The 24,540-nt window shown below is 38.0% G+C and overlaps 1 protein-coding gene across 5 annotated transcripts in view; it reads left to right on the forward strand.

Annotated features, from left to right (window-relative positions):
- Positions 1 to 13,093, forward strand: part of NNT (nicotinamide nucleotide transhydrogenase) — a 98,193-nt gene extending 85,100 nt beyond the window's left edge. For all 5 annotated transcript variants that reach the window (XM_081230801.1, XM_081230799.1, XM_081230798.1 and 2 more), the window contains 3 exons: positions 7,564 to 7,682; positions 9,749 to 9,864; positions 11,417 to 13,093. In XM_081230801.1, the coding sequence (XP_081086927.1) occupies positions 7,564 to 7,682; positions 9,749 to 9,864; positions 11,417 to 11,566 (385 nt within the window). In that variant the 3' untranslated portion in view covers positions 11,567 to 13,093. The remainder of the gene's footprint in view (positions 1 to 7,563; positions 7,683 to 9,748; positions 9,865 to 11,416) is intronic.
- The last annotated feature ends 11,447 nt before the right edge of the window (positions 13,094 to 24,540 follow it).

Consider the following 24,540-nt stretch of genomic DNA (forward strand, 5'->3'; position numbering starts at 1 on the left):
TATGTCAGCTCAGATTAATGAACCTCTGTCTCTGCCTGATCCACAGAAAAGAAGCCTGAAACTTTCCCTAACTAGGAAATTTGTTCTAATTGTTGACAGAAAGTATTTTTTTAAGTTAATTGCAACTCTTTCTTTTGCATTTGAAGACTATTTTCTTTTCTTCTGTTTAATGAAAATGAGGAATATTTGGTCAACTTCTGTTTTATTTGGTCTGCTTGAAAATCAGTTTTGCCTTTTTTTTGTAGCCAGTTTATCTTTTTTCACTTAGAGCATGTTATTTTCTAAGTTGTTAGGTATTTTGTGTTTCTCTTGAACCTTATCCAAGTGCCCTCTGATCCTTTTAAGCTGCAACTCCCTGAACTAAATCTAGTTATTTAGTTTTATCATGGGATCTAGTCAGTGGTAGAAGATAGAGTACCTTTTCCTGATGTGCGAAAACAACCCTGCATTAATTTTGAATGTTGACTTGAAATTGACAGTTGAAATACAGATTGGCATTAACTTTGAAGACAAATCAGCTGATTAATGCAATTTGATATGTTAACTATATTACTAAGAACCTCCATAAAATGAAATGACCTTTTCAAACTAAAATTTTTGACTTTAAGATGTGTTCTTTTGGAAATTATTTTGTTTCATCATTATTAAAAAACAATGACACATGAGGGTCCCTGAATTTAATTATAGAATCTCTGCCTTTGATGGGGCACATTCTTTGTGCCTTTAGTTCTTCCACTTGATATTTAATTGTTTTGTGTTTGTTTTTGTAGGTCCTTTTCTTCTCTTGTGTTTCCCACTTAGAGAAGTTCCTTTAGCATTTGTTGTAGAGCTGGTTTGGTGGTGTTGAATTCTCTTAGCTTTTGCTTGTCTGTAAAGCTTTTGATTTCTCCCTCGAATCTGAATGAGATCCTTGCTGGGTAGAGTAATCTTGGTTGTAGCTTCTTCCCTTTCATCACTTTAAATACGTCCTGCCACTCCCTTCTGGCTTGTAGAGTTTCTGCTGAGAAATCAGCTGTTAACCTTATGGGGGTTCCCTTGTATGTTATTTGTCATTTTTCCCTTGCTGCTTTCAATAATTTTTCTTTGTCTTTAATTTTTGCCAATTTGATGACCATGTGTCTCGGCATGTTTCTCCTTGGGTTTATCCTGTATGGGACTCTCTGCACTTCCTGGACTTGGGTGGCTAGTTCCTTTCCCGTGTTAGGAAAGTTTTCGATTATAATCTCTTCAAATATTTTCTCAGGTCCTTTCTGTCTCTCTTCTCCTTCTGGGACCCCCATAATGCAAATGTTGTTGCGTTTGATGTTGTCCCAGAGGTTTCTTAGGCTGTCTTCATTTCTTTTCTTTCTTTTTTCTTTATTCTGTTCCACAGCAGTGAATTCCACCATTCTGCCTTCCAGGTCACTTATCCGTTCTTCTGCCTCAGTTATTCTGCCATTGACTCCTTCTAGTGTAGTTTGCATTTCAGTTATTGTATTGTTCATCTCTGTTTGCTTGTTCTTTAATTCTTCTAGGTCTTTGTTAAACATTTCTTGCATCTTCTTGATCTTTGCCTCCATTCTTTTTCCGAGGTCCTGGATCATCTTCACTATCATTATTCTGAATTCTTTTCCTGGAAGGTTGCCTCTCTCTGCTTCATTTAGTTGTTTTTCTGGGGTTTTATCTTATTCCTTCATCTGGTACATAGCCCTCTGCCTTTTCATCTTGTCTATCTTTCTGTGAATGTGGTTTTTGTTCCGCAGGCTGCAGGATTGTAGTTCTTCTTGCTTCTGCTCTCTGCCCTCTGGTGTATGAGGCTCTCTAAGAGGCTTGTGCCAGTTTCCTGATGGGAGGGACTCGTGGTGGGTAGAGCTGGCTGTTGCTCCCACTTGATATTTAAAGAACATAAAGTTAAAATATTCTGTACACCAAATATTTTGTGTATACCAAACAGTGCCTTAAAATACATAATAAATTAATTTCAATTTAAGTTCTTCTTGGCTGAGATTTGGTTTGTTAATCTTGGTAATTTATTTTATTAGGTATTATAAGGAACTATTAGCTGGGGAGAAAAAGAAATACAGGCTCTTCCCACTTAACCAAATGCCCATTGAGCAAAGTATCCAGATGTTCTGACAACTACTTATTATTGATCAATTTCAATAAAGTAGCTGTCAGAGAAAGCACTGAAAGTCTTTACTGATTTTTTTTTTCTTTCTCTGTTGAGCTCTCTTAAAGACCTTGCAAAATCCTGCTCCTCATTCAAGCTTTACTCCTTAGATTGAGCATGTGCTGCTGATGATTTTTATCTGAACCAGACTTTATTATGATGGTGGCAAAATGGTGGTTTTATAACCCCACTACATTTATCAGTTGACGGCCTACCACTATAGGGGAGAGTGTTCCCACCCTTCCTTCCTTTCTTCCTTTCCTTATTGACTTATGAATCTGTTATCGGTCTTGACTCATGAATTCCCACTTTCCACAGTGGGTTATAATCCATGACTATCCTTATTTATTTTGATGTCCAAATTACTTTCTTTATACACCCTAGTGTCATACATGCCTTTAAAGACACATGTCCGTGTCATTCTTTCATGCACATTTATTTTGCTTTGTGCTCTGCCTTCTTTCTCACTTTTTGTAAGGATTACACAAATTCAGTCTTTCCTCTTTTTTAAAATTCAATTGTTTATTACATATAAGTGACCTTTACCTTCTCTGAGTCTGTTATTGTCTTTTTCTTACTGCTTCTGTTATTTCCTGTGAACCTAAGGGATTGTTCATCCCTCCCAATCATTGAAGAAAGGTTTAAAAGTCCTGAACTGGAGACTGTGATGCTTGTTTACAAAATCAAGCACCTCTGAAACTTCGTTCATCATGCATTTTCTTTTTCTACATTCATTCAATCAGCAGGCTTAGGAGTATATTTTGGTTATTTCGATATACTGCATTTTTCTCTCTTTTTTATATTCATGCTTAAAATTCTATATTATTGTTAAAATATTAAAATGACATTCATGTTCAGGATTGAGGGTTAGTATTGATAACTCCCATTTAATGAGCATATAGTTTGGTGCCTGGAGAAATTTTTTTTTCAAATGTTTTATCTTATTGCCATTGTAAAGGTATTAAAATTTTAAAGTAGACATCTCAACCCAAGAGTCTGTGTAACATTTTGGAAATGCTTTCTCTGAGGCAGTTTGAAAATAGCTGCAGTAGTGCTGAATATAGTTTGTGTTACTACATGAAGAGTAGGAACATGAATTGTCAGTATTTTGCCTCTTTTCTTTTGTTTTCAGGAGTGATTAAAAACCCTGGTTTGGAACAGACAATGACATTAGGATAGCAATGTCTAGCTAAAAAAAAAACAATCTTGTTTTTAGAGAACATTTAAAAATTTTTACTCAACTGTTGAACTGTTACATTTCCAAAAAATGATTAATTTTATTTATTTATTAATTTTATTCTCACCAAAATAAAGTAGTAAATCAACTATACTTCAATAAAAAAAAAACTGTAGGTAGCCCACTGAGGGAAGAGATGATAAATGCCCTTTAAAAGAGTCTTACATATACACACCACTATATAGAAAATAGGTAACTAATAAGGACCTACTGTATAGTGCAGGGAACTCTATTCAGTACTCTGTAATGGCCTGTTTGGGGAAAGAATCTAAAAAAGAGTGGAGGGACTTCCCTGGTGGTGCAGTGGTTAAGAATCTGCCTGCCAGTGCAGGGGACACAGGTTCTAGCCCTGGTCCAGGAAGATCCCACATGCCGTGGAGCAGCTAAGCCCATGCGCCAGAACTACTGAGCCTGTGCTCTAGAGCCCATGAACCACAACTGCTGAGCCTGTGTGCCACAATTACTGAAGCACACACACCTAGAGCCCGTGCTCCACAACAAGAGAAACTACCGCAATGAGAAGCCCGTGCACCGCAACTAGAGAAAGCCTGCACGCAACAACGAAGACCCAACACAGCCAAAAATAAATATAAATAAATAAAAAAATAAAAAAGAGTGGACATATATATGTATAGCTGATTCACTTTGCTGTACAGCAGAAACTAACGCAACATTGTAAATCAACTATGCTCCAATAAAAAATTTTAAAAAGTCTTAGATTATTAATAGTCCATTCTATACAGTTCATTCTACCTCCTACCCCTAGTAATTTTTCAGAACCTACTTCCCCAGCATTTAAGAGGTGCTGGTAAATGTTTTGCATTGTTGCAGGTACTTTGTGTACTAAGAGACATTTTTTCCTCCTATGTCCATGCAAATACTTAATTAAATTAAAAAAATTTATAGCTTATAGTATTGTTTGAAACTTTCTGGGTGCTCAGTTTTTCTCAACACTGTAAATTGGATTCTTAGAACTCCTTATTTCACCCATTCAAGCAGAGATAAATAGGTATTTCTCAAACCTCTTCTACAGAGTTTAATATAGCCCTTGGCATGACGTGGGCTTGTAATAACAGCTGTTTAGTACTCTATGGGAAAATTGAGAGAGAGGGGGCTATTAAGTAACTTACTGAATGTCATGTAACTAGTTAACTTGAGCTACTAACTAAACAAAAATACCTCTGAAATGCTTGACTATACTGCCTATATTGTATAGTTGTGAAAAGACTCTTGAGGCAGAAAGACCCGAGTTCAACTTACAGGTTAGCTATACTAAAAAAGTTGTGCAAATTGTATAGCACATCTCAAAGAGTCAGTATTAGTCATTATGCCAAAATATATGCCGGCAGCACCTCTGATATATATTCTTGCTCTCTTCTTTTTTTAAGGTACAGGAATGTAGCTCTAAAGCCCAAAGTCCTGGGTTTGAATCAGGTGCTCTAAATTCTAATTCTTGATGGAGATTATTAAAGATGATTAGGGATAGAAGGAAATAATATATAAGAAATTTGTAAATTATATCACAATATAAAAGCATGAAGTATTAATTTATTTTAAATGAAGTTAATTTTTTCCCACCATAAAATTGTTCATTCTCATAGAAAATTTGGAAAACATTTTTAAATAGAGGAGAAGTAAAATGATAATCTGTTGTACAACCACCTAGAGATAACTGTTTTGTTTCCTTTTAGCCCTGAGTTTCTGTTTTTTTAAACATAAGTTGATTATTTAGGAACTTTCAGTGGTCCCAGAATGAAGATTATATAAAAGAGAATTTGAGGGACTTCCCTGATGGTGCAGTGGTTAAGAATCCGCCTACCAGTGCAAGGGACACGGGTTTGATCCCTGGTCCAGGAAGATCCCACATGCCGTGGAGCAACTAAGCCTGTGCACCACAACTACTGAGCCTGCGCTCTAGAGCCCGCGAGCCGCAACTACTGAGCCCAGGCACCACAGCTACTGAAGCCTGCGCTCTCTAGGGACTGCGTGCCGCAACTACTGAGCCCATGTGCTGCATTTACTGAAGCCCTTGTGCCTAGAGCCCATGCTCTGCAACGAGTAGCCACTACAATGAGAAGCCCACACACTGCAATGAAGAGTAGTAGCCCCAGCTTGCCACAACTAGAGAAAGCCCACACGTAGCGATGAAGACCCAATGCGGCCAAAAATAAATTAAAAAAATAAAATTGATTAAAGAGAACCTATCATTTGATATCTTGTTTTCCAATTACGAGCTCCCCAGTAATTCAGGCTCTTCATTATCAGATTATCTTTGTTATCTTCATTTAAAGATGTAGCAAACCATATATCAGTTATTTGGACAATACAAATAGCCATTTTATAGCTCTTTTCAGGTCTGCTTTTGGGAGGGGTCAATTCCTATGCTTTTTAAATCTGTTCCTAACAGGGACTGTGTTACGAGTGGGGACGCCTGGCTTGGCAGCAGCTCCTGTGAAAAGTAACAGGGCATCTTTTTTTTTTTTGGAGTACAACTGCTTTACAGTGGTGTGTTAGTTTCTGCTGTACCGCAAAGTGAGTCAGCCACACGTATACATATATCCCCTCTTCCTTGGATTTCTTTCCCAATTAGGTCACCACAGAGCACTGAGTAGAGTTCCAATAGGGCATCTTAAATAACTGTCAGTGATAAAAACCAGCAGTGTGGTGTGGGAGCTGTTACACACTTAGGCTTCTGAAAGGGGCCTGAGGGTATGACTTCCTTGCTGTGCCTTGTGCATCTAGATCACATCCAGCGTATTGTATTTACGGTGGGGGACTGAGGTTTGAGCTGGACAGTGACAATATAGGAACAGGTGACTAGGACAGCAGTGAGTCTAGAAGTCCTGTCAGTCATTGAACAACAGTTGAAAGAATTGAGGATGTTTTGCTTAATAGGCATCCTAGGTTAGCTCAGAGGAATCCACATGTGAAAGAGGGAGTAGACCCTCAAACTGCAGACCTTGGAAAGCAATGCGTTGGAGGTTCTTTTTGGTTTAATATAATGAGCGTGTGTGTGTGTGATATGATATATATATATATATGTATATATATATATATATACATATATATATATATATAGTTATTGGGATTTTCTAGTAATGGAATAGAGCTAGAATGGAGTTAGTTTCTGGTCACTGAAGGTATTTAAGCTGAGGTTGAGATGGATCCCTGCCTAGAGGTAGTATAAAATGAATTTCTTCACTGGATTCATCCATTCATTCACTCACTCACTCACTTTTTATTTGGTCGTTCCTGTGTGCCAGGGACTGTGCCCAGTGCTGAGGAGACAGAGATCAGTACTGTGGGCAAGAGGTTGGATTACATGACTTCAGAGATCCCATTATGGCTGTGGTTGAACGAAATTGCTTGATGCTTCAGTTTCTTTTGCCTTAATAAAAGAGCAGATATGTGATTTGTGTATGACTCTGCGTTTTAAACACTCCAGCGTGTTACTATCACATTTCTTCTGTGATGTGGAATAATGCTGCATATTACTCGCTGAAAGTAGGCCTTTAACTTATGTGCATGACAGTGTTTTTCATGGCAAATGTTTAATTCCAGGCTGACTTCAAAAAGATTCAAAAATTATCAAGTATCATGAGAGAACATAATGTTTATTAAATGTAAGGTGATATTATTAATGTTGTTGGGAGTTCATTGAACTTAAAACATGTATGGAAGGGGCTTCCCTGGTGGCACAGTGATTGAGAGTCCGCCTGCTGATGCAGGGGACACGGGTTCGCGCCCCGGTCTGGGAAGATCCCACGTGCCGCGGAGCGGCTGGGCCCGTGATCCATGGCCGCTGAGCCTGCGTGTCCAGAGCCTGTGTTCTGCAATGTGAGAGGCCACAACAGTGAGAGGCCCGTGTACCGCAAAAAAAAAAAAAAAAAAAATATATATATATATATATATATGGAAGAGTCAGGTTCTAAAGTCACACTTACTTTTTTGAGAGGAGTTACAGTTTGTATATAGTGAGATCTTGAATCTCCAGACCTTACTATTTGTAGATTGACCATATATCTAGACGGATTCTATTCCTGCTTGTAGAGATCAGATAGTACCAGGAGAAGCAGAGGTGCCAAGAACAAAGCGTGCAGATTTGGAGGTGATACTGGGGTCTCTGTACGTTTCGGCCCATCAAGTAAGGCCAGCTGTTCATTTATTTCGTGTCTAGGTTTGGAATTCACCCAGTTGCAGGCCGGATGCCTGGTCAGCTTAATGTGCTACTGGCTGAGGCTGGGGTGCCATATGATATTGTGTTGGAGATGGATGAGATCAACCATGATTTCCCAGGTAAGTGATGGGGATAATGGTAAAGTTTAGGTGTTCTTAGCATGAATAGAGCGATGCCAGTCTTAGGGCATAAATTGTGGGATTACTGAAGACCTACTAGTCAGATGAAGAGTAACCTGCTCCTAGTAAATGGGTGTTGAAATTAAATAAGCGAAAGACAATAATGAAAAAGGTGCAACAGATTTGTTAGCAGCATGGGTACTTTTCTCCCTCTGAGGAGATCTGAAGGATGGTGAAAATCTTGGTAGGCAATGCAGTGGACTGCATTGCAGAGGGATTTGGAACAGACCTGGCTTTGGAATCCAGGTCCTGAGTCTCATTTGCTTGTGGCCTTGAACTAGGTACTCAACCTCAGGTTCCTCATTTATAAAATTGCTTCTGCTGATGATTTAGTGTCTGATTCTTGCCAGTGTCTGAGATTTTACTGGTTTTCAGTTGTACCAACTCATGGTAAGTAGTTTTCTGTTTTCTTTAAAGTACTAGGACTTCACTAGATAAGGTGTTGGACTTTGTGGCTGTCACTGGGTAGATGTTGAATGCTAATGACATTTGGCCCAAGATCATGTTTGTTAAAATTAAACCAGCTCCCTCTGGCATGTATCCACTGTAAACTTATAAAGTACTGTTTATTAGAGAAAAATAATGAAATTGTGTGTATGTCTAGATTCACATGGCATTTTTGGCAGAGTTCTAAGGTATCTTATATTATGATCCTTAAAGAGGGAATTTAGACCATTTTAATTTTATGTCCCCTTTCAGATTTCACTGTTGCTAAATTATGTGTGAAACCTGCCAGTTCCAGGAATTATGGACACAGCTTTAATATAGTACAGACTCTTAGACCATTTTCTTTTAGACATCGAATTGCATATTAAGTAGTCATTTTAAAAGTTGAAAATGGAATGCAGATCTTTTTTTTTTAACATCTTTATTGGAGTATAATTGCTTTACAATGTTGTGTTAGTTTCTGCTGTATAACAAAATGGATCAGCTATACATATACATATATCCCCATATCTCCTCCCTCTTGCGTCTCCCTCCCACCCTCCCTATCCCACCCCTCGAGTTGGTCACAAAGCACAGAGCTGATCTCCCTTTGCTATGTAGCTGCTTCCCACTAGCTATCTATTTTACATTTGGTAGTGTATATATGTCCATGCCACTCTTTCACCTCATCCCAGCTTACCCTTCCCACTCCCTGTGTCCTCAAGTCCATTCCCTATGTCTGCGTCTTTATTCCTGTCCTGCCCCTAGGTTCTTCAGAACCATTTTTTTTTTTTTTTTTAGATTTCATATATACGTGTTAGTGTATGGTATTTGTTTTTCCCTTTCAGATTTACTTCACTCTGTATGACAGACTCTGGGTCCATCCACCTCACTACAAATAACTCAATTTCATTTCTTTTTATGGCTGAGTAATATTCCATTGTATATATGTGCCACATGTTCTTTATCCATGTCACAAAGAAAGAAAACTACAGACCAATATCACTGATGAACATAGATACAAAAATCCTCAACAGAATACTAGCAAACAGAATCCAGTAACACATTAAAAGGATCATATACCATGATCAAGTGGGATTTATTCCAGGAATGCAAGGATTCTTCAATATACACAAATCAATCAACGTGATACACCATATTAACAAATTAAAGGAGAAAAACCATATGATCATCTCAATAGATGCAAAAAAAGCTTTTGACGATATTCAACACCCATTTATGGGAATGTAGATCTTTAATGTTACTGGCAAGATCATTTTGGGATCATAAAAGAGCTATTAAAGTCAGATTAGGTAGATCCATTGAAGGAAGGGAAAGCATAATAATGCAAGCTCCAGTCAGGGTGCTCAGGTTCAGATGCCAGACCTATTGCTTTTAAGCTGTGTGACATTGGCTAAGTTACTGAACCTCTCTGATAAAGCTCTTTGTACAGTGCCTTGCACAAGTGTTTGTCCTATAAATACTAGCTTCTGTTGTTGTTGTTATAAAGTCAGGTCACCATAATTTGCCTGAAAGTAAAAGCGACCCTTTTAATTTTTATATTTTCTTTTATTATGTAGACACTGATTTGGTCCTTGTAATTGGAGCTAATGACACTGTTAATTCAGCGGCTCAAGAAGACCCCAACTCTATTATTGCAGGCATGCCAGTCCTCGAGGTCTGGAAATCAAAGCAGGTAAAGTTTCAGACTTGTGTTTCATTCTAATAATTAAAGGTCTCTTAAAACACATACACAGAACTTTCCTTGGTCACTTGATGAGAAATGATGATGCCTTTTAGGAGGCTCAGGAGTTAGAGTAGATTTAGGGTCCAGCTCTCTATATCCAGCTTCTGTCTGTTCTGTGGTCACCAGAGAAACTGAGTGAATGCCCTGATCTCGATTAGAACTAAAAGAGATTATCTGGATGGATTAACACAATCTGTAACTACAGATGAAAAAGGACCTGTGAGCTTTTGGGATGAGTCTGGCTGAATTCCAGGCCGAGTTCAGTGAAGCAAATGGCTTCCCTCCAGGACAGTCAGTCAGTATCATCGCCTTCACATATGAAGATGAGCACATTTTTTCATTTAATTTTTTTGAAAGGGAATTTGTATGTTATGGAGTGTACAGAAGAAAGGTGATTTAGAAAACCAAACAATAACATGGAAGGAAGCAAGCCCTGCTCACAGCACCTTACTTCTGAAAAAGCTAATTGCTAGATTGTAGAGAATGCAAACATTCATAAATTTTCCTCTGCCCCGACTGTGGGCAACCCAACTGTGGGCAAGTCTCTTTACCACTCTCAAGTCATATCTGCATTTTAAGAATCATTATAACGTAACGTATATTTTCCCTTTAATTTGTCTCTCTTTATTGTAAATGTGTGAATTTTAAACATAGTATTTGTGGTGAGTGAGTAGATATGACATGCACTTGTTCATGTGTGTATGGACAGTTGCATTGATCACCAATATTTGAGTTTGTAGCGTACATTACTGTATTAATGGTATATGGAACATGAATAAATTTGCTCTGCTTCCATTTTTGAATAGACTGCGAGTCCTAAAAGACCATAGAAAGGCTTTTCATTTCATGAAGAATTGACTTGATATTCAACAGGACAGCAACATCCACAATCCGTGTAATTGTAAACGTCTAGAACACATAAGTATTAGAGATGGATGGACTTACCCCTTCATTTTCCTTCGTGGAAGCATTCTATTAGTCATTAGCTCTGTTCTGTGACACACTAGATTGCTCTTTGGGCTCTTGTCTTATATCCTTTCTGTCTGATATCCTTTACTTTAAAGCAATGGACTAAGAATCATACCATTTTCCCACTCAACTACATTTGTCTTAGGATAGGTAGTAGAAGCTTATGCACTAAATTTGTTCTCCTTAGCCCATTCAGAGAAAGATGCTTATTTTTCTGACTAGAAAGTGTTATACATAGTCTTTATAGAGAAAAGCACTGAGAAAAAAAATCACTTATCACTTGGAGATATACTATTGTTAACATGACCTTTTCTCTAATGGATGTAAGAGTATGGGCACATTTAAAGAATTAAAGTTAATATAGAGTAAACATGCATTTAAAACTACTCCTTGTGTATATTAAGTCTTCGTAGTAAAGAATTAGTAGTGGTACCTGCTTTGTTCAAAGTCAGGGCAGAGCAATGTTTGTTTGTCGAACAAGTCCTGGCCAGGTCTGTTAAATACACCGTCTCACTTAATCTTCGGTTCTTAGGTCATTGTTATGAAGAGGACCTTAGGTGTTGGCTACGCTGCAGTGGACAATCCAATCTTCTACAAACCTAACACAGCCATGCTTCTAGGCGATGCCAAGAAGACGTGTGATGCCCTTCAGGCGAAAGTTAGAGAATCCTACCAGAAGTAAAACATAAAGATTAAGCTGTTGTCTAACAAAGCCACCTCTTGTGGCAACAGGCAAATAAATTATTAACATATACAGCTGATACACATCTATATCAGAGCTCCTGAAAGAAAAGGAAGACTCTGAAGAAAGCAAAGCAAATACAGGGAAAATTTTCAAGAGCAGCAATCCCTCAATTTTAAAAAAGGATTGACAAGTCTAAATGTCTTCCTGTGCATATTTTTTGTGTTATGAATTCCAAAAGTATTTTACACAAGGAGAAGGAACAGCCTCATTTTAGATGTAATCCATTTGGACTTTCCTCAATAGTCAGCAGTGTTTTAAGAAATTAAGTCTTTATGATTTTTTAGGACTTACATTATACATAGATTTGAAAAAGTCTGACTCAGTGTAAACATTACAGCCACCTGCATTTATGTTTTTTCAACAAATGTGACTAAATTAAAACTTTCATCAACTCTTGATCTGTTGTCCTCTTACCATTTAACCATAATCTGAATTAAACATGTCAAATTAGTTTCAATTTTTCAAACTGTACTTCTGATTCTGTATTTCAGGGGTGTATTTTCTCACTTCTATTTTAATACATTAAAGTACTAGATAATCTTTCAGAGATGCTGGAAACAAATCATTTGCTTTGTATGTTTCATTAGAACACCAATGAAACATATAATTTGAAATCAGTATTAGTTGTATTTTTTAAACCCCATTTCCAATTGGAGATCTCTCTAATTTCAATCAATTTATAATGTGTAGTACTGTATTAAGTGCACTTGAATGGAATTCAACTATTTGACTAATAAAATGAGTTCATCATGTTTTCATAGTGATGTAGCAATTGTCTCTGGTGATGAAAGGCTAAAATCAAGTAATTATGCCTGTTATTAATATCTGAGGAAGATTTTGCTACCATGAAATAGATGAGATTAATCTGTCTTAACTGCTTGGAAGAATAATTTTTTTCCCAAATCAGAGTGCGTTTTAAGGTGTTATGTAAATGATAACATTTGAGAGAAATGGTGGCACTTTTTAGCTACCTCTTTATTTAAGCACCAGTAAAGATTATGTCTTTTCAGCACCAGTAAAGATTATGTCTTTTGCAGTAAAAGTGTAGATTTTCTTCCTGACTTTGCCATTATGCCAAAAGCTCTGTATCGGTTGAATGTGTGAAGAATATTTGGAATATCTATCTCTATATATAATTAATTTGGCATTAAGTTTCTTGAAACAATTATTAACATGTAAAAAGTATCTCTAAATCAGAAAAAGAAATAACTGGTGTGAAATTTTTTACTATAATACTCATGTTTATTGAGTTTAAAACTCATAGTATTTGTTGGTTTGGTAATCATTTTCTTTTTTGCTGTGCCTGAGATTAAGATCTGTTTGTGTGTGCATGTGTTTTAAATCAGGAAAGACTCCTTTTTAATTTTTAAGTGGTAAATGCAATTTGTTAATGGATCTCAGGTCATTTGTAACCTCAAGACTGAATTATATCATGAAAGCTCTATTAGAAGAAAGTAAATAGTATCTTGAGTCATGCCCTTTTCCTTTTCTCAAAGTAGTTGTAGGTATATCTGGGAAGCAGCAACTTGGATTTTTTTTTTGAGATAATTCCTGCATTCAATTTAAATTAAAATAATTATACTTGGATTTATTTCCATCATTTATAGTAGATATTTTTCTATATTTTAAAAATTTAGGATGATCTCATTTCTTTGATACTTGCTAATCCTGTCATTCAGTTGTGTTAATTGAATTGAAAATTCATGCTCTGGTTGGTTTTATTTTACTTTATTGTTTAAGTGATTTAAGGGATTTTGGATATTTAATTTCTTAAAGTAATACTCCAAAAGATTGTTGATCTTGGGTTATTAATTATGGTGAGGTCTAAAAGCAACAAAAATAATTTTCGTTCATCTTATTTTATTATTCCTCCCTTTCTGATAAGTCATATAACTGGTAAATATGACTTATTTTTCTGTATTGATCTTTTGTTCACTATGTCTTTTTGAAATTCAACTAGAAATAATTTTTTTTTTTTTTTGTGGTACGCGGGCCTCTCACTGTTGTGGCCTCTCCCGTTGCGGAGCACAGGCTCTGGATGTGCAGGCTCAGCGGCCATGGCTCACGGGCCCAGCCGCTCTGCGGCATGTGGGATCCTCCTGGACCGGGGCACGAAGCCATGTACCCTGCATTGGCAGGCGGACTCTTAACCACTGCACCACCAGGGAAGCCCTAGAAATAATTTTTTTAAAAATCCATTATACCCTACAGTCTGTTACCAAAAAAAAAAAAAAAAAAAGAAGAATTAGGCAGTAAAGTGCTAACATTGATTTATCTTTTTGGCCTTATTAACCATCCTTTATTTTCTCATGTTTGTCTTAATTTGGGAGTTTGTGTTTAAGTTACGCATCCAACTAAGGAATAGTATATAGTAAATGTATAAGTCTTTATGCATTCCATCTATCTATCTATTGATTTATCTATCTAACTTTGGACAGTTTTCTGTTACATAAATCTCTTTATCATTCTATATACTCTTCTTTCTAGGGTTGTAATAGAGAGACTAATAGAGAGGACTAATCTGTTCATGCAGTAGACTTTCCGTTTTTCCTGAGCCAGTGAATATCAGTTAAGTATTTGGTAATGAATCTGGAAGATGGGCCTTGGCCTTTCTGATTCCATTTAAGTCATTACCCTAACTTTCAGATTTTACTGTTTTCCTATCCAACACAAATATGGGATATATTATGTATCATTTAGCTTTAGGGTTTAATTCAATTTATCTGATCCCAAAGCCTTAGTTTGTATAATTATAACTTATAACCCATATGTTCATCTGACCTAGAGGCAAATTTTCTAGTCCCCTAAGGCATAAGTCTTTCTAATTAAAGCATTTTAGTACTGGTAAGTTGGACAGCTCTTTTGTATAGATAGGGGAGAATAGTTCAGATATCTAATTTATAGCTCTTGCCAGTTTTTGAGAGTCTTTGCCAACAAATATTACTGGGGCAGAATGGTTAAAAAACAAAAACAAACCCAAACCCAAAACTTCACTCCAGTGGCAGCAACTTTCATAATCCAGCTGCTCTTTAGATTCTCAAGGGAAAGAAGAATTAGGTTAATTAACAAGGAGAAAAAAAAACTTTTTTAAGTGAAATTTTTGAAGTGTTCATTTACTAAGGCAGCAAAAATAGTAACATTTGAATTTCAAAGCACTCAAGATTGCTGTTCTTAAATTCTTATTTCTTAGATTTATGTATTGGGCTGAGGAGTTGAACTATTTTCTTCACTATTTAAGTAATTATAGACGTTTAACATGGTATGTACTGTAAGTCTGGATGGAGATCTTTTGGATGCTGGTAAAATAGTGATATAGATGATGAGACAGTAATTCAAATGACCAATATTTGAAACTGTTACATATAATGATTAAGATAGTGGTAGGAAAAAACAGTTGGATCATAGTAGATAATTCATTTGGGGGAAGAGTGGAAAACCATATTGGATCTCGGTCATGTTGATTGCCAAAGCATATGACTGCCTTGTTCTATATGATATATTTGTACTTCATATTCTTGCCAAAGATTACAACCTTGAACTCTGCTTATCAGTTCTTTCCAAAAGCCATTTGTGAAGAATAATACTAATGGAAAGATTGCTTAAATGATATGGAGTCCAGTTTGCCCCTGGATATTTCAAATTTCACTCATAGACCAACTTCTTCAGAGAACTGGGTGCTTGGGCTGCATTGTCTGGGTCACTGTGAATAACAAAGACATGAAGGCACTGGAATGGAGAGGGTGCTGGTGAGTTCAGCGGGGAGGTCCATGTGGCAGCAGTGGACTGGCAGGGACCAGAAGTGGTTGTCACGGACTTTGAGAAGAACTGAGGAGGGGATGTAGATTTGGAGTATGCAGGTGACACCTGAGGTGATGGTGGCCAGTTCCTTCCCCTCGCAATGGAGAGAAGTGAAAAGGGAAGTGAGAACTCAGCAGGGGGCCAAGAGTGCTCCTGTTTCCTCTACTATAAAGATGGAAGAGGAGTATCTAATAAACTTTTTCTCATTCTCCTTCCTGTTGCATTTGGGAAGATGAAAAACACAACAGCAATGTGATCTGATGTACGGGGTAGTAAAAACCCATGGAATGAATCATTTAGGAATTGAAATAAGGCCATTCCCCCCGCCCCCCATCCTCCTACTTTGTTTTTGGTTTACAGTAGGAAAAGCAGAACTTGGTAACTTCTACAGTAAGGTATAGGACTACATTTAGCCTGTGAACTTTGATTTAAACCAGTCCTTTCATGGAACTGATTTTCCAAATGCCAGTGAGTTGCTATTCACCAGCCTTGTTTTTTTTTCTTGCTTCCTTCTCCCAGTTAGGGAGTGTGCTTTCTGGAGTTTAATACGGTGGCTAAACCAGTACAGCAGAGTCTTGTGCTGGTTAATTCTATTCAGACCTTGTGATTCTAGTCCTCTACTGCACACACAGGGGTAGAACTGAAAGGTCACATCTAAACTTCTCCAGAGAAATGGGAGAAAGTGTGACTAAATACATAACTCCTTTGAATTATGTCAGCAGGGTGATGATTCTTTCCCCAGAGGGATGAAACAGAATGTCATGGCTTTATCTTTAGAATGTTTCGTCACTATTCTCCAAGTTTACTGGAATGCTATGCTTCAGAAATCACGCCTTCTAGAAAAGGCCTTTGAAAGCTTTCAGGGCTTTACTGATTCATGGAAAATTTTATTCTTGCAAATTATAGTTAGCTCTGTGGTTTTGTCCCATTGGGATATATATGGGCATGGAAGCTTAGGCATACTTCAGGTCCACACCCTTGTGTCTGGGGATAACTGCTTCATTAGTGTTGGATAGAATTATAGTAACTTGGAAACTTGGTCTCATAAAGATTAGAATGATCACTGTAAATGAGACTAATAGAACATTTAAAGATTATGGCAAAAAATCTTATGAGGATACTGTATACATAAGAATTTCAGAGTACCTATACTGGCTTTGGTCTTTGCTGTAATGCGTCTCACCCAGAATACTGTCCGTGAAAGTAGCAACAAAGGTGGATTTTAGTGATGAACCCAGGTTGAATAGTTGGATAGTAGTGTCACTATGAAAGATGTTACTGTTTTCTACATAATGAATCACTTCTGGTCATGCTTATTACACTTCTGGAGTGTATCATCTTTTGGTAAATTAAGCCATTTTAATAAATAAATTACCATGCAGGGCAGAAGGAGGGAGGGGGTTGCATTTTTTTGTGTATTACAATTGACTTCTATTCAGTGTTCAGGACTCATTATCTTGAAGGTTTTTGTTTTTGTTTTTTTTTGCGGTACGCGGGCCTCTCACTGTTGTGGCCTCTCCCGTTGTGGAGCACAGGCTCCGGACACGCAGGCTCAGCGGCCATGGCTCATGGGCCCAGCCGCTCCGCGGCATGTGGGATCCTCCCGGACCGGGGCACGAACCCGTGTCCCCTGCATTGGCAGGCGGACTGTCAACCACTGCGCCACCAGGGAAGCCCCTATCTTGAAGTTTATCTTAGCTTTTACAAAAAAAATTCTAGATAGCAAGACTCTGCCTTATAGTTCACTTTAGTAGCTCAGTGAGTGGGTAATAGTAACAGTAGCTATTAGTTAATGATGCTCATTTTATGCTAGACAACCTCCTATCAACATCTTGAGGGTTTTCAGTGCACTCTGCCATGTGGTAGAGTGGGACTTAAACCCAGATCTGGCTGACAGCCAGCAGGTCCACTACCCACCCTGTTGATGTTTGTTAAACAAAAATAGCTGAAGGAAAGGATAACACTCATGAAAGGGAAGATCCACATCATTAGAAACTATTTAAATACGTTTTTTAAAAACCCAGTTAAAATTTCAGCCAGAAGATGCCAACCACTTATAGGAAGAAATGTGAAACAAGTGCCTTCTCTCTTTATATAGCATTACAGAAGTTGCTGGTTATCCAGTCAGGATTTGTCCTTCCACTCATTCTTTCTTTTCACCTCATACACAAAAGCCTAAATCCTGAGGATGCTTCCTATTCAGGAGCAGAATAAAGGAGACTTTGGAGTAGGTGCTCCACTTTTCAGGGTTTTGCTTTCCAGGACCATACCTGCTATATTTCCTTGCCTGCTTTGACCTCTGACACCTTCCCACCTGACAGCTAGTCAGGCCACAGTTTTTTGCTGGGAATTTTCACAAACTGGCTTTATTTTTCTATAAATGAAGTTAATTCCTCAGACCTCCCATGTTTGCTGGTGGTAGAAACTTGACCTTAATTCAGGGTGTTTCGTCCTCCTACTCCTGGGGGCACATCTTCATTCAGAGGCAAAGGGGGGTGGAAGTCTGGCATCTTCTGAAATATATATTGTCTTGCCTAGTCCTGGTTACTAATATATTTGTATATTGACATCCTCTACTAAATGAAATCAAAGAAGTTACAAGATTGTTTAAAGCAATGTGGAATGGGGAGGAAGAATTACATAAGGTGAAGGATATGATAATCTCAACATATTTTGGCAAATTTCTCCTATTACTATTTATATTTGGGGTGAAACTTTAAAAATAAAATACAATTTATATTTGGGGATAAACTTTTTCTCCTTTGTGTGAAAATGGAATATTAATGTTATTTCCACAAAGAAAGGAGTAGGTGCTCTATTGTTTAAATAATTTGGAATGGAATTGATCCAGATGATTCCAGCAAAGAAGTTTTAAGGAGGAGTCATTTAATTATTCTCCTGAGAAAACCTGCATTGCTTCAGAAATCTGTATTTTTAAAAATTTAGTGAGACATTGTGTTGTTTTAGGGAAGGGTTTTTTGTTTTTTTGGTTTTTTCCTCCCTGCCCTGTGAGGAATGTAAAGCGCTCTATCATCTAATTTCTGTTAGTTTATCAGCAGTGCTTTGGTGTTAAATCTATAGCCAAAAGTTGAAACATTCATTCATAGTCGGAGCACATCTGAAACAAAACAAGGTCAAAACACAGCTCTTTTGATAATTAGTGTCTTTTTAAGGACACAGGTTAGCGTTTCTATCTCAACTAATTTTTTTGTCCTGATGAAATATTTTTTTAAAAAACAGTGATTTCTGTGTTTGTTATTAATTGTAAGTTTCAACTGGTGAAATTGGAAAACAGAGCATCGCAATCTTCCCGTAATTACCCTGTGGCAGATGGAACAACAAGAACCATATCTTCTTTCAATTAACTATTTTTTTTCTTAAATTATGGGTGCTTGGTTGTTTCAATAATGTTATGGTTCCTATTTTATGCATAAGCTTTTGCGCCTCTGGAATAGTATTTTCCCCCCACGGAACTGCAGGAAATTGAGCAAAACAAAGAAGATATTAAATCACGGCTATTTAAAGCTGCCATGATTTAGTATTTTCATGCTATCACTTGCAGTAGACTACAAGGGAGAACATGGGGCAATAAGGAAGAGCTTAGCATAATAGGTGCTCCCAAAGTACCTGAGCCTGAGGATGAGAGGGGCTTGTCCAGGTGGAACAGAGCGTGAGAAGAGTGAAGTCACTGAGCATGGGGGACCATTTACTTCTGTGATATGGGGAGGAAAAACCCCTGGGAAGAGAGAGACCAAAGGAGCATTTCATGAGATGGGTGAAAGCCAAACTACTGTAGATTCCAAATATGGAGGTAAGGAATTCAAAGGAGAGAAGAATCAATCATTGGCGTGATACTTTTGGAGGGGATGTGGAGTAAGGAGTTGCAATTCAAAGTAAAAGAAGACGGGCTTCCCTGGTGGTGCAGTGGTTGGGAGTCCGCTTGCTGATGCGGGGGACACGGGTTCGTGCCCGGTCCGGGAAGATCCCACATGCCGCGGAGCGGCTGGGCCCATGAGCCACGGCCGCTGAGCCTGCGCGTCCGGAGCCTGTGCTCCACAACGGGAGAGGCCACAACAGCGAGAGGCCCGCGTACCACAAAAAAAAAAAAAAAAAAAAGTAAAAGAAGCCATAAAAAGAGCTAATGGTAGCAGTAATGACATTTTCTAGATTAGAAGATGATGTGAGAAATTGCTTACACTTCAAATGTTCTGAATTCTGTCCCCTCCACCATTGACTTGGTTTGGCCTCTTCTCTGTAAGTATAAGTTATGGAGGTAGCTTATAGAAGAGAATCATTGCTTGGGGAAGAGTAGGAAATTCTGGTGAGCATTTGCAGAGAAGTGTTCTGGAAGATAAATGAGAGATGATTAGGCACACAGGGAAGGAACACGTAAATATTTAAATGGAGGAGAAAGCATGTAAAAATTAACTGAATCAAGAAAATTCAAAGATAGTAATTCTCTTCCAATGTGGATCACAATATAGTTTTTTTATTAAATGCTATTAATGTTTTAAATAAAACATGCTAGAGGACTAATATTTTCTAGGTTATTGTGAGGAGGAGGCTGGGGGTCATGACTGTTGAAATAGTCACGTTTTTTTTTTTTCTTAAATTATGGGTGCTTGGTTGTTTCAATAATGTTATGGTTCCTACTTATGCATAAGCTTTTTGACAAATAGCCATTTGTCAATTTTGCTTTCCTTATGCTGCTTTCAAGCAAAAGTAAAATAAAAATAACATTGCTAGGATTTTTCACAGTATGTTCCTTACATAAGTCACTGAAGTTATGATGATCAAAACATCTCATTTAATGACTTCAACCATTTCTCCTAACAAATATTAAAATTAGGTGAATCACATTTCACCACCTTTTACAAACAGATTGAATGGTAGATTCAGTTAGTGATTCTCCTAATAAATGATTCCTTTTTCCAGAGGACATCATTTACTACCATGGGGGATTTAAAACACTTGTAAAATCTGTCTTCTTTGTGGCAGAGAGTGGGGGGGGTGTGGGGAGAATGTTTGAACATTTGATAAAAAGAGAAGGCTAAATATTTTTAGTGATGCTTTGGTGTAGTATATGCTCACATACAGAGAAATACAACATTTTTAGGAATTCAAAGAGCACCCATTCTTGGGGCTTCCCTGGTGGCGCAGTGGTTGGGAGTCTGCCTGCCAACGCAGGGGACGTGGGTTCGTTCCCCGGTCCGGGAGGATCCCATATGCCGCGGAGCGGCTGGGCCCATGAGCCATGGCCGCTGAGCCTGCGCGTCCGGAGCCTATGCTCCACAACGGGAGAGGCCACAGCAGTGAGAGGCCCGCGTACCGCAAAGAAAAAAAAAAAACAAAAAAGCCAGAGCACTCATTCTTGCATGTGGGGATCAATCCTTCTTTGACTCTGCTTTGGGCAGTGGGGCATTAACGAGTGACATGCACACAGAGTCTTGGTAAGTGCCTGTGCCTTGGGGCTTGGCCTTTTGGAAAGTTCCCTCCTGGGAGCCTGTTGCCTTGCTATAAAGAAGCTGGGCTGAATCACGAGAGGCAACTTAGAGTCTTGGAGGATTGGGGTTGTCTTGGACTTACCAGCTGAAGGCAGTTGCATGAGCTACATCCATGGAGCAGGAGAACCACCAGCTGAACCTTGCCAGAATATCTAACAAACAGAATTCTGTGAAATAATAAATTATTGTTTGGGTGTGTTTGGTTACACTGCAGTGGAATACTGAAACAAGCTATGACAAAGCATGAATAGCAAACTTGGTTCCTTTTTTTTTTTTTTTAAACTATGCATTAACTTAGTTCTGACTATTCCTTTTTCTACCCCTTCCTTGGATTCCTTCTTATTTCCTTCCATTGTCTCCACTTGCCCTTTTCCTGTGGAAGCATGGATGGTCATTCTTCTAGCAGCATGAGTTGGGAGACACTTGGAAACCCTGCTTACCCCAGAATATCTTCCTTATCAGTCTGTCCTGGTGCTTGAATCTTCAACATTATTTAAATAATGATTTTCCCACTAAGCTAAGAATTTACATCTCCATTGATGAACATGCAACTATCTGGACACATAACGTTATTCTTTGTCATTCACTACTGAGCCAGGATTAGTTTGTTAGTTTGCTTTCCCGAGAAAGGGCTAAAGGAAAGCGACTGCTACCAGGCCCTTGCTTGCCAGAGGGCCTTGCCCACATGTTTACTCCTGCCTGCTAGGCTCTCCCCTGATTTTGCCATCCAGTTAACTATGACTCTTCCTTCAGCTCTTGACTCCATTGATACTTTCTTAGGGAAGTGTCCCAGAACCCCCAATTAAATCAGTTCTCATGTTATATGTACGCATAGAACCAAATATCTCTCTTCAGAGAAATTTTAATTCAACTTTTTTAAATATGTAATTATATTTGTACCTCCTGGAACTATAAGCTCCAAAGGGATAGAGATCTTGTCTATTTTTGCCCACTGTGGTATCATCAATACTTAGCATATATTCTGACATCTGGAACATATTCAATACATATTTGTTGAATGAATGAATGAATGAACTGAGGTTCTGAACAATTAAATCTTCTCTTACCTTTGTACTTTAGAAATTTTTGTGCCTGGCCTGGGTGTTTCGTTACTACTGTGGGCAAGAAAGCAGGCACATGGCATTCTAAAAGCTCTATGAGATATTTCAAGAGGGGAAATAAAAGCTAAGAGCACTATGCTGAAACTAAGACTTATTAGAGCAATGTGGACTCCCTTACAGTGCCTCTTCATTTACATTCTAACCCATGGATAAAAACACTCCCAGAGGCAAGAAAACTAGTAAGAGCTGACATGAGTACTAGCATGCATTGTAAAAACATCACTGGGCTGCCATAAAAATTATTTCTGTTTTTCCATGCAATAATAGTTAAAAGCTTCCTTTTCTTTTATAATTAAACAATTTTGGATTTATGAAGGAAGAACTATAATGCTTTTTTTTATTGAGATATAATTGCCATATAACATTAGTTTCAGGTGTACCACATAATGATTCTATATTTGTATACACTGAAATGATCACCACAATAAGTCAGAACTGTAATGCTTTAATACACTTTGCAGTTCTCAGATTTATCTTCATTAAAGTCTAATAATTAAGTGAACAGAAAAAAATGCTTAGAGTGGGCTTACTGATATGAGCAGAAAAAGGAAGTATTGGAGCTTTATGTTTTATTTTAACATTGCTATTCTGACTTTGAATGGGTTGAGCAAGAAGAGCAATCATGATTTAACCAATATTCCACTTATGAATAGCATTTTTATAATTCTCTGAGGGTTGTGAGTCAAAAGCCTCCACTTTTATTTCTTTAGGGATAACTGCTGTTTGTTCTTCAATTTAGAATATTTGGGAAGTAATTGATCAGGAGAAGCATTTCCCAAAACGTGATGGGAATGGCAGGTAAGAGAAAAATAGGTTCTATGGTTATAGAAGTTTAGAAATGCTGAATTAAACAAAATTCAATGGTATTTTTCTCTTTTTAATCACAGGACTGATAATATGTGCTGTAAATCTCCAAGAAGAAAGGATATAATATACAGCATTTCCCATTGTCATCTGATCACTGAATTTTTTAATTTAATTAAGCATTTTTATTTATTTATTTTTTGCTTAACATGTTCTTTGGAATTTAAATGTATTCTGCTAAACATTCTGGGACATGTAACCCAGAGAGAAGTCTCCTCTTACACATATGAGAAGGTATAGAAATTTACCAAACCCCTGGTGACATATTTCTCTCCTGTCCTTTCCCTTAACCACAGCCCTATGAGCCTCCTGTTCTAGGAACTACTTAACTGTGTTTCTGTTCCTACAACTGTGCTAATTATAATAACAGCTAACACTCATTGAATACTCCCTATATGCCCGGCATGATTCTAAAGATTTTCAATGTAATAACTCATTAATCACAACAGAACAATCCTTTCAGTAGGTATCCCATTTTACAGATGTGGAAGCTCAGAGTTCAATTAATTACGTAGGTGGTGGAGTCAGGATTTGAACCTGGGCTGTCTGGCTCCACTCTGAACCACAGTACTATGCTGTCATAGAACTGATTTGCCAACTAACTTTTTTTTCTTATAAATTTTATTTATTTATTTATTTATTTTTGGCTGTGTTGGGTCTTCGTTGCCGCACGGGCTTTCTCTAGTTGTAGTGAGCAGGAGCTACTCTTCGTTGCGGTGCGCAGGCTTCTCATTGTGGTGGTTTCTCTGGTTGTGGAGCACAGGCTCTAGGCGTGCAGCCTTCAGTAGTTGTGGCACGTGGGCTCAGTAGTCATGGCTCCCGGGCTCTAGAGCGCAGGCTCAGTAGTTGTGGTGCACAGGCTTAGTTACTCCGCGGCCTGTGGGATCTTCCCAGATCAGGGCTCGAACCCGTGTCCCCTGCATTGGCAGGCAGATTCTTAACCACTGCGCCACCAGGGAAGCCCATTTGCCAACTAACTTTTAGAAAACAACTTCTTGGTAAGTTGGGAACTATTTGTAATTTGTGAACTCTTTGGGATTCTAAACAAAGAAGCAAAGAAGTACAGTTTAATGTATCAGTTTGACATTCGCTTAACATCATGCATGTGTTTGGCAGAGTCAATTTTTCCGAAAGATTTCTTCACCTTTTAGAAATACAGAATCTGTCATTTTGACATGGTGCCATGAGAAGGATCACTCCTAGAATATGAACTACTTGTTTTTAAGTGCAGGCTGCTCTTGAGTTTTCCTTTTCTTTCTTCCTTCCTCCCTCCCTCTTCGTTCCTTCGTCCCTTCCTTCTTCCCTCCCTCCCTCTCTTCCTTCCTTCCTTCCTTCCTCTTTCTTTCTCTCTTTCTTTCTCTCTCTCTCTCTCTCTCTCTGTCTCTTTCTAATACTGTAGCTGTAGATCTTGTTATGTACTTATGCATACATATCCATACAACAGGCTACAAATAATTCGGCTACAAAAGCACATCATGGTTCTGGTGTTAACTACTTCTTCTTTACTGGAAATTTATGAAGGCTGTTGTCTAGTCTGGTTTGGGCAGATTCTCTATCCTGCCTCTATTTCTGGCTCTCCTTTTTGTTATTATCTGAGTTCTCCTTTATCTTTTTTTTTTTTTTT

The sequence above is a fragment of the Mesoplodon bidens genome (assembly GCF_964165515.1).
Source record: "Mesoplodon bidens genome assembly, chromosome: 4".
Classification (NCBI taxonomy): domain Eukaryota; kingdom Metazoa; phylum Chordata; class Mammalia; order Artiodactyla; family Ziphiidae; genus Mesoplodon; species Mesoplodon bidens.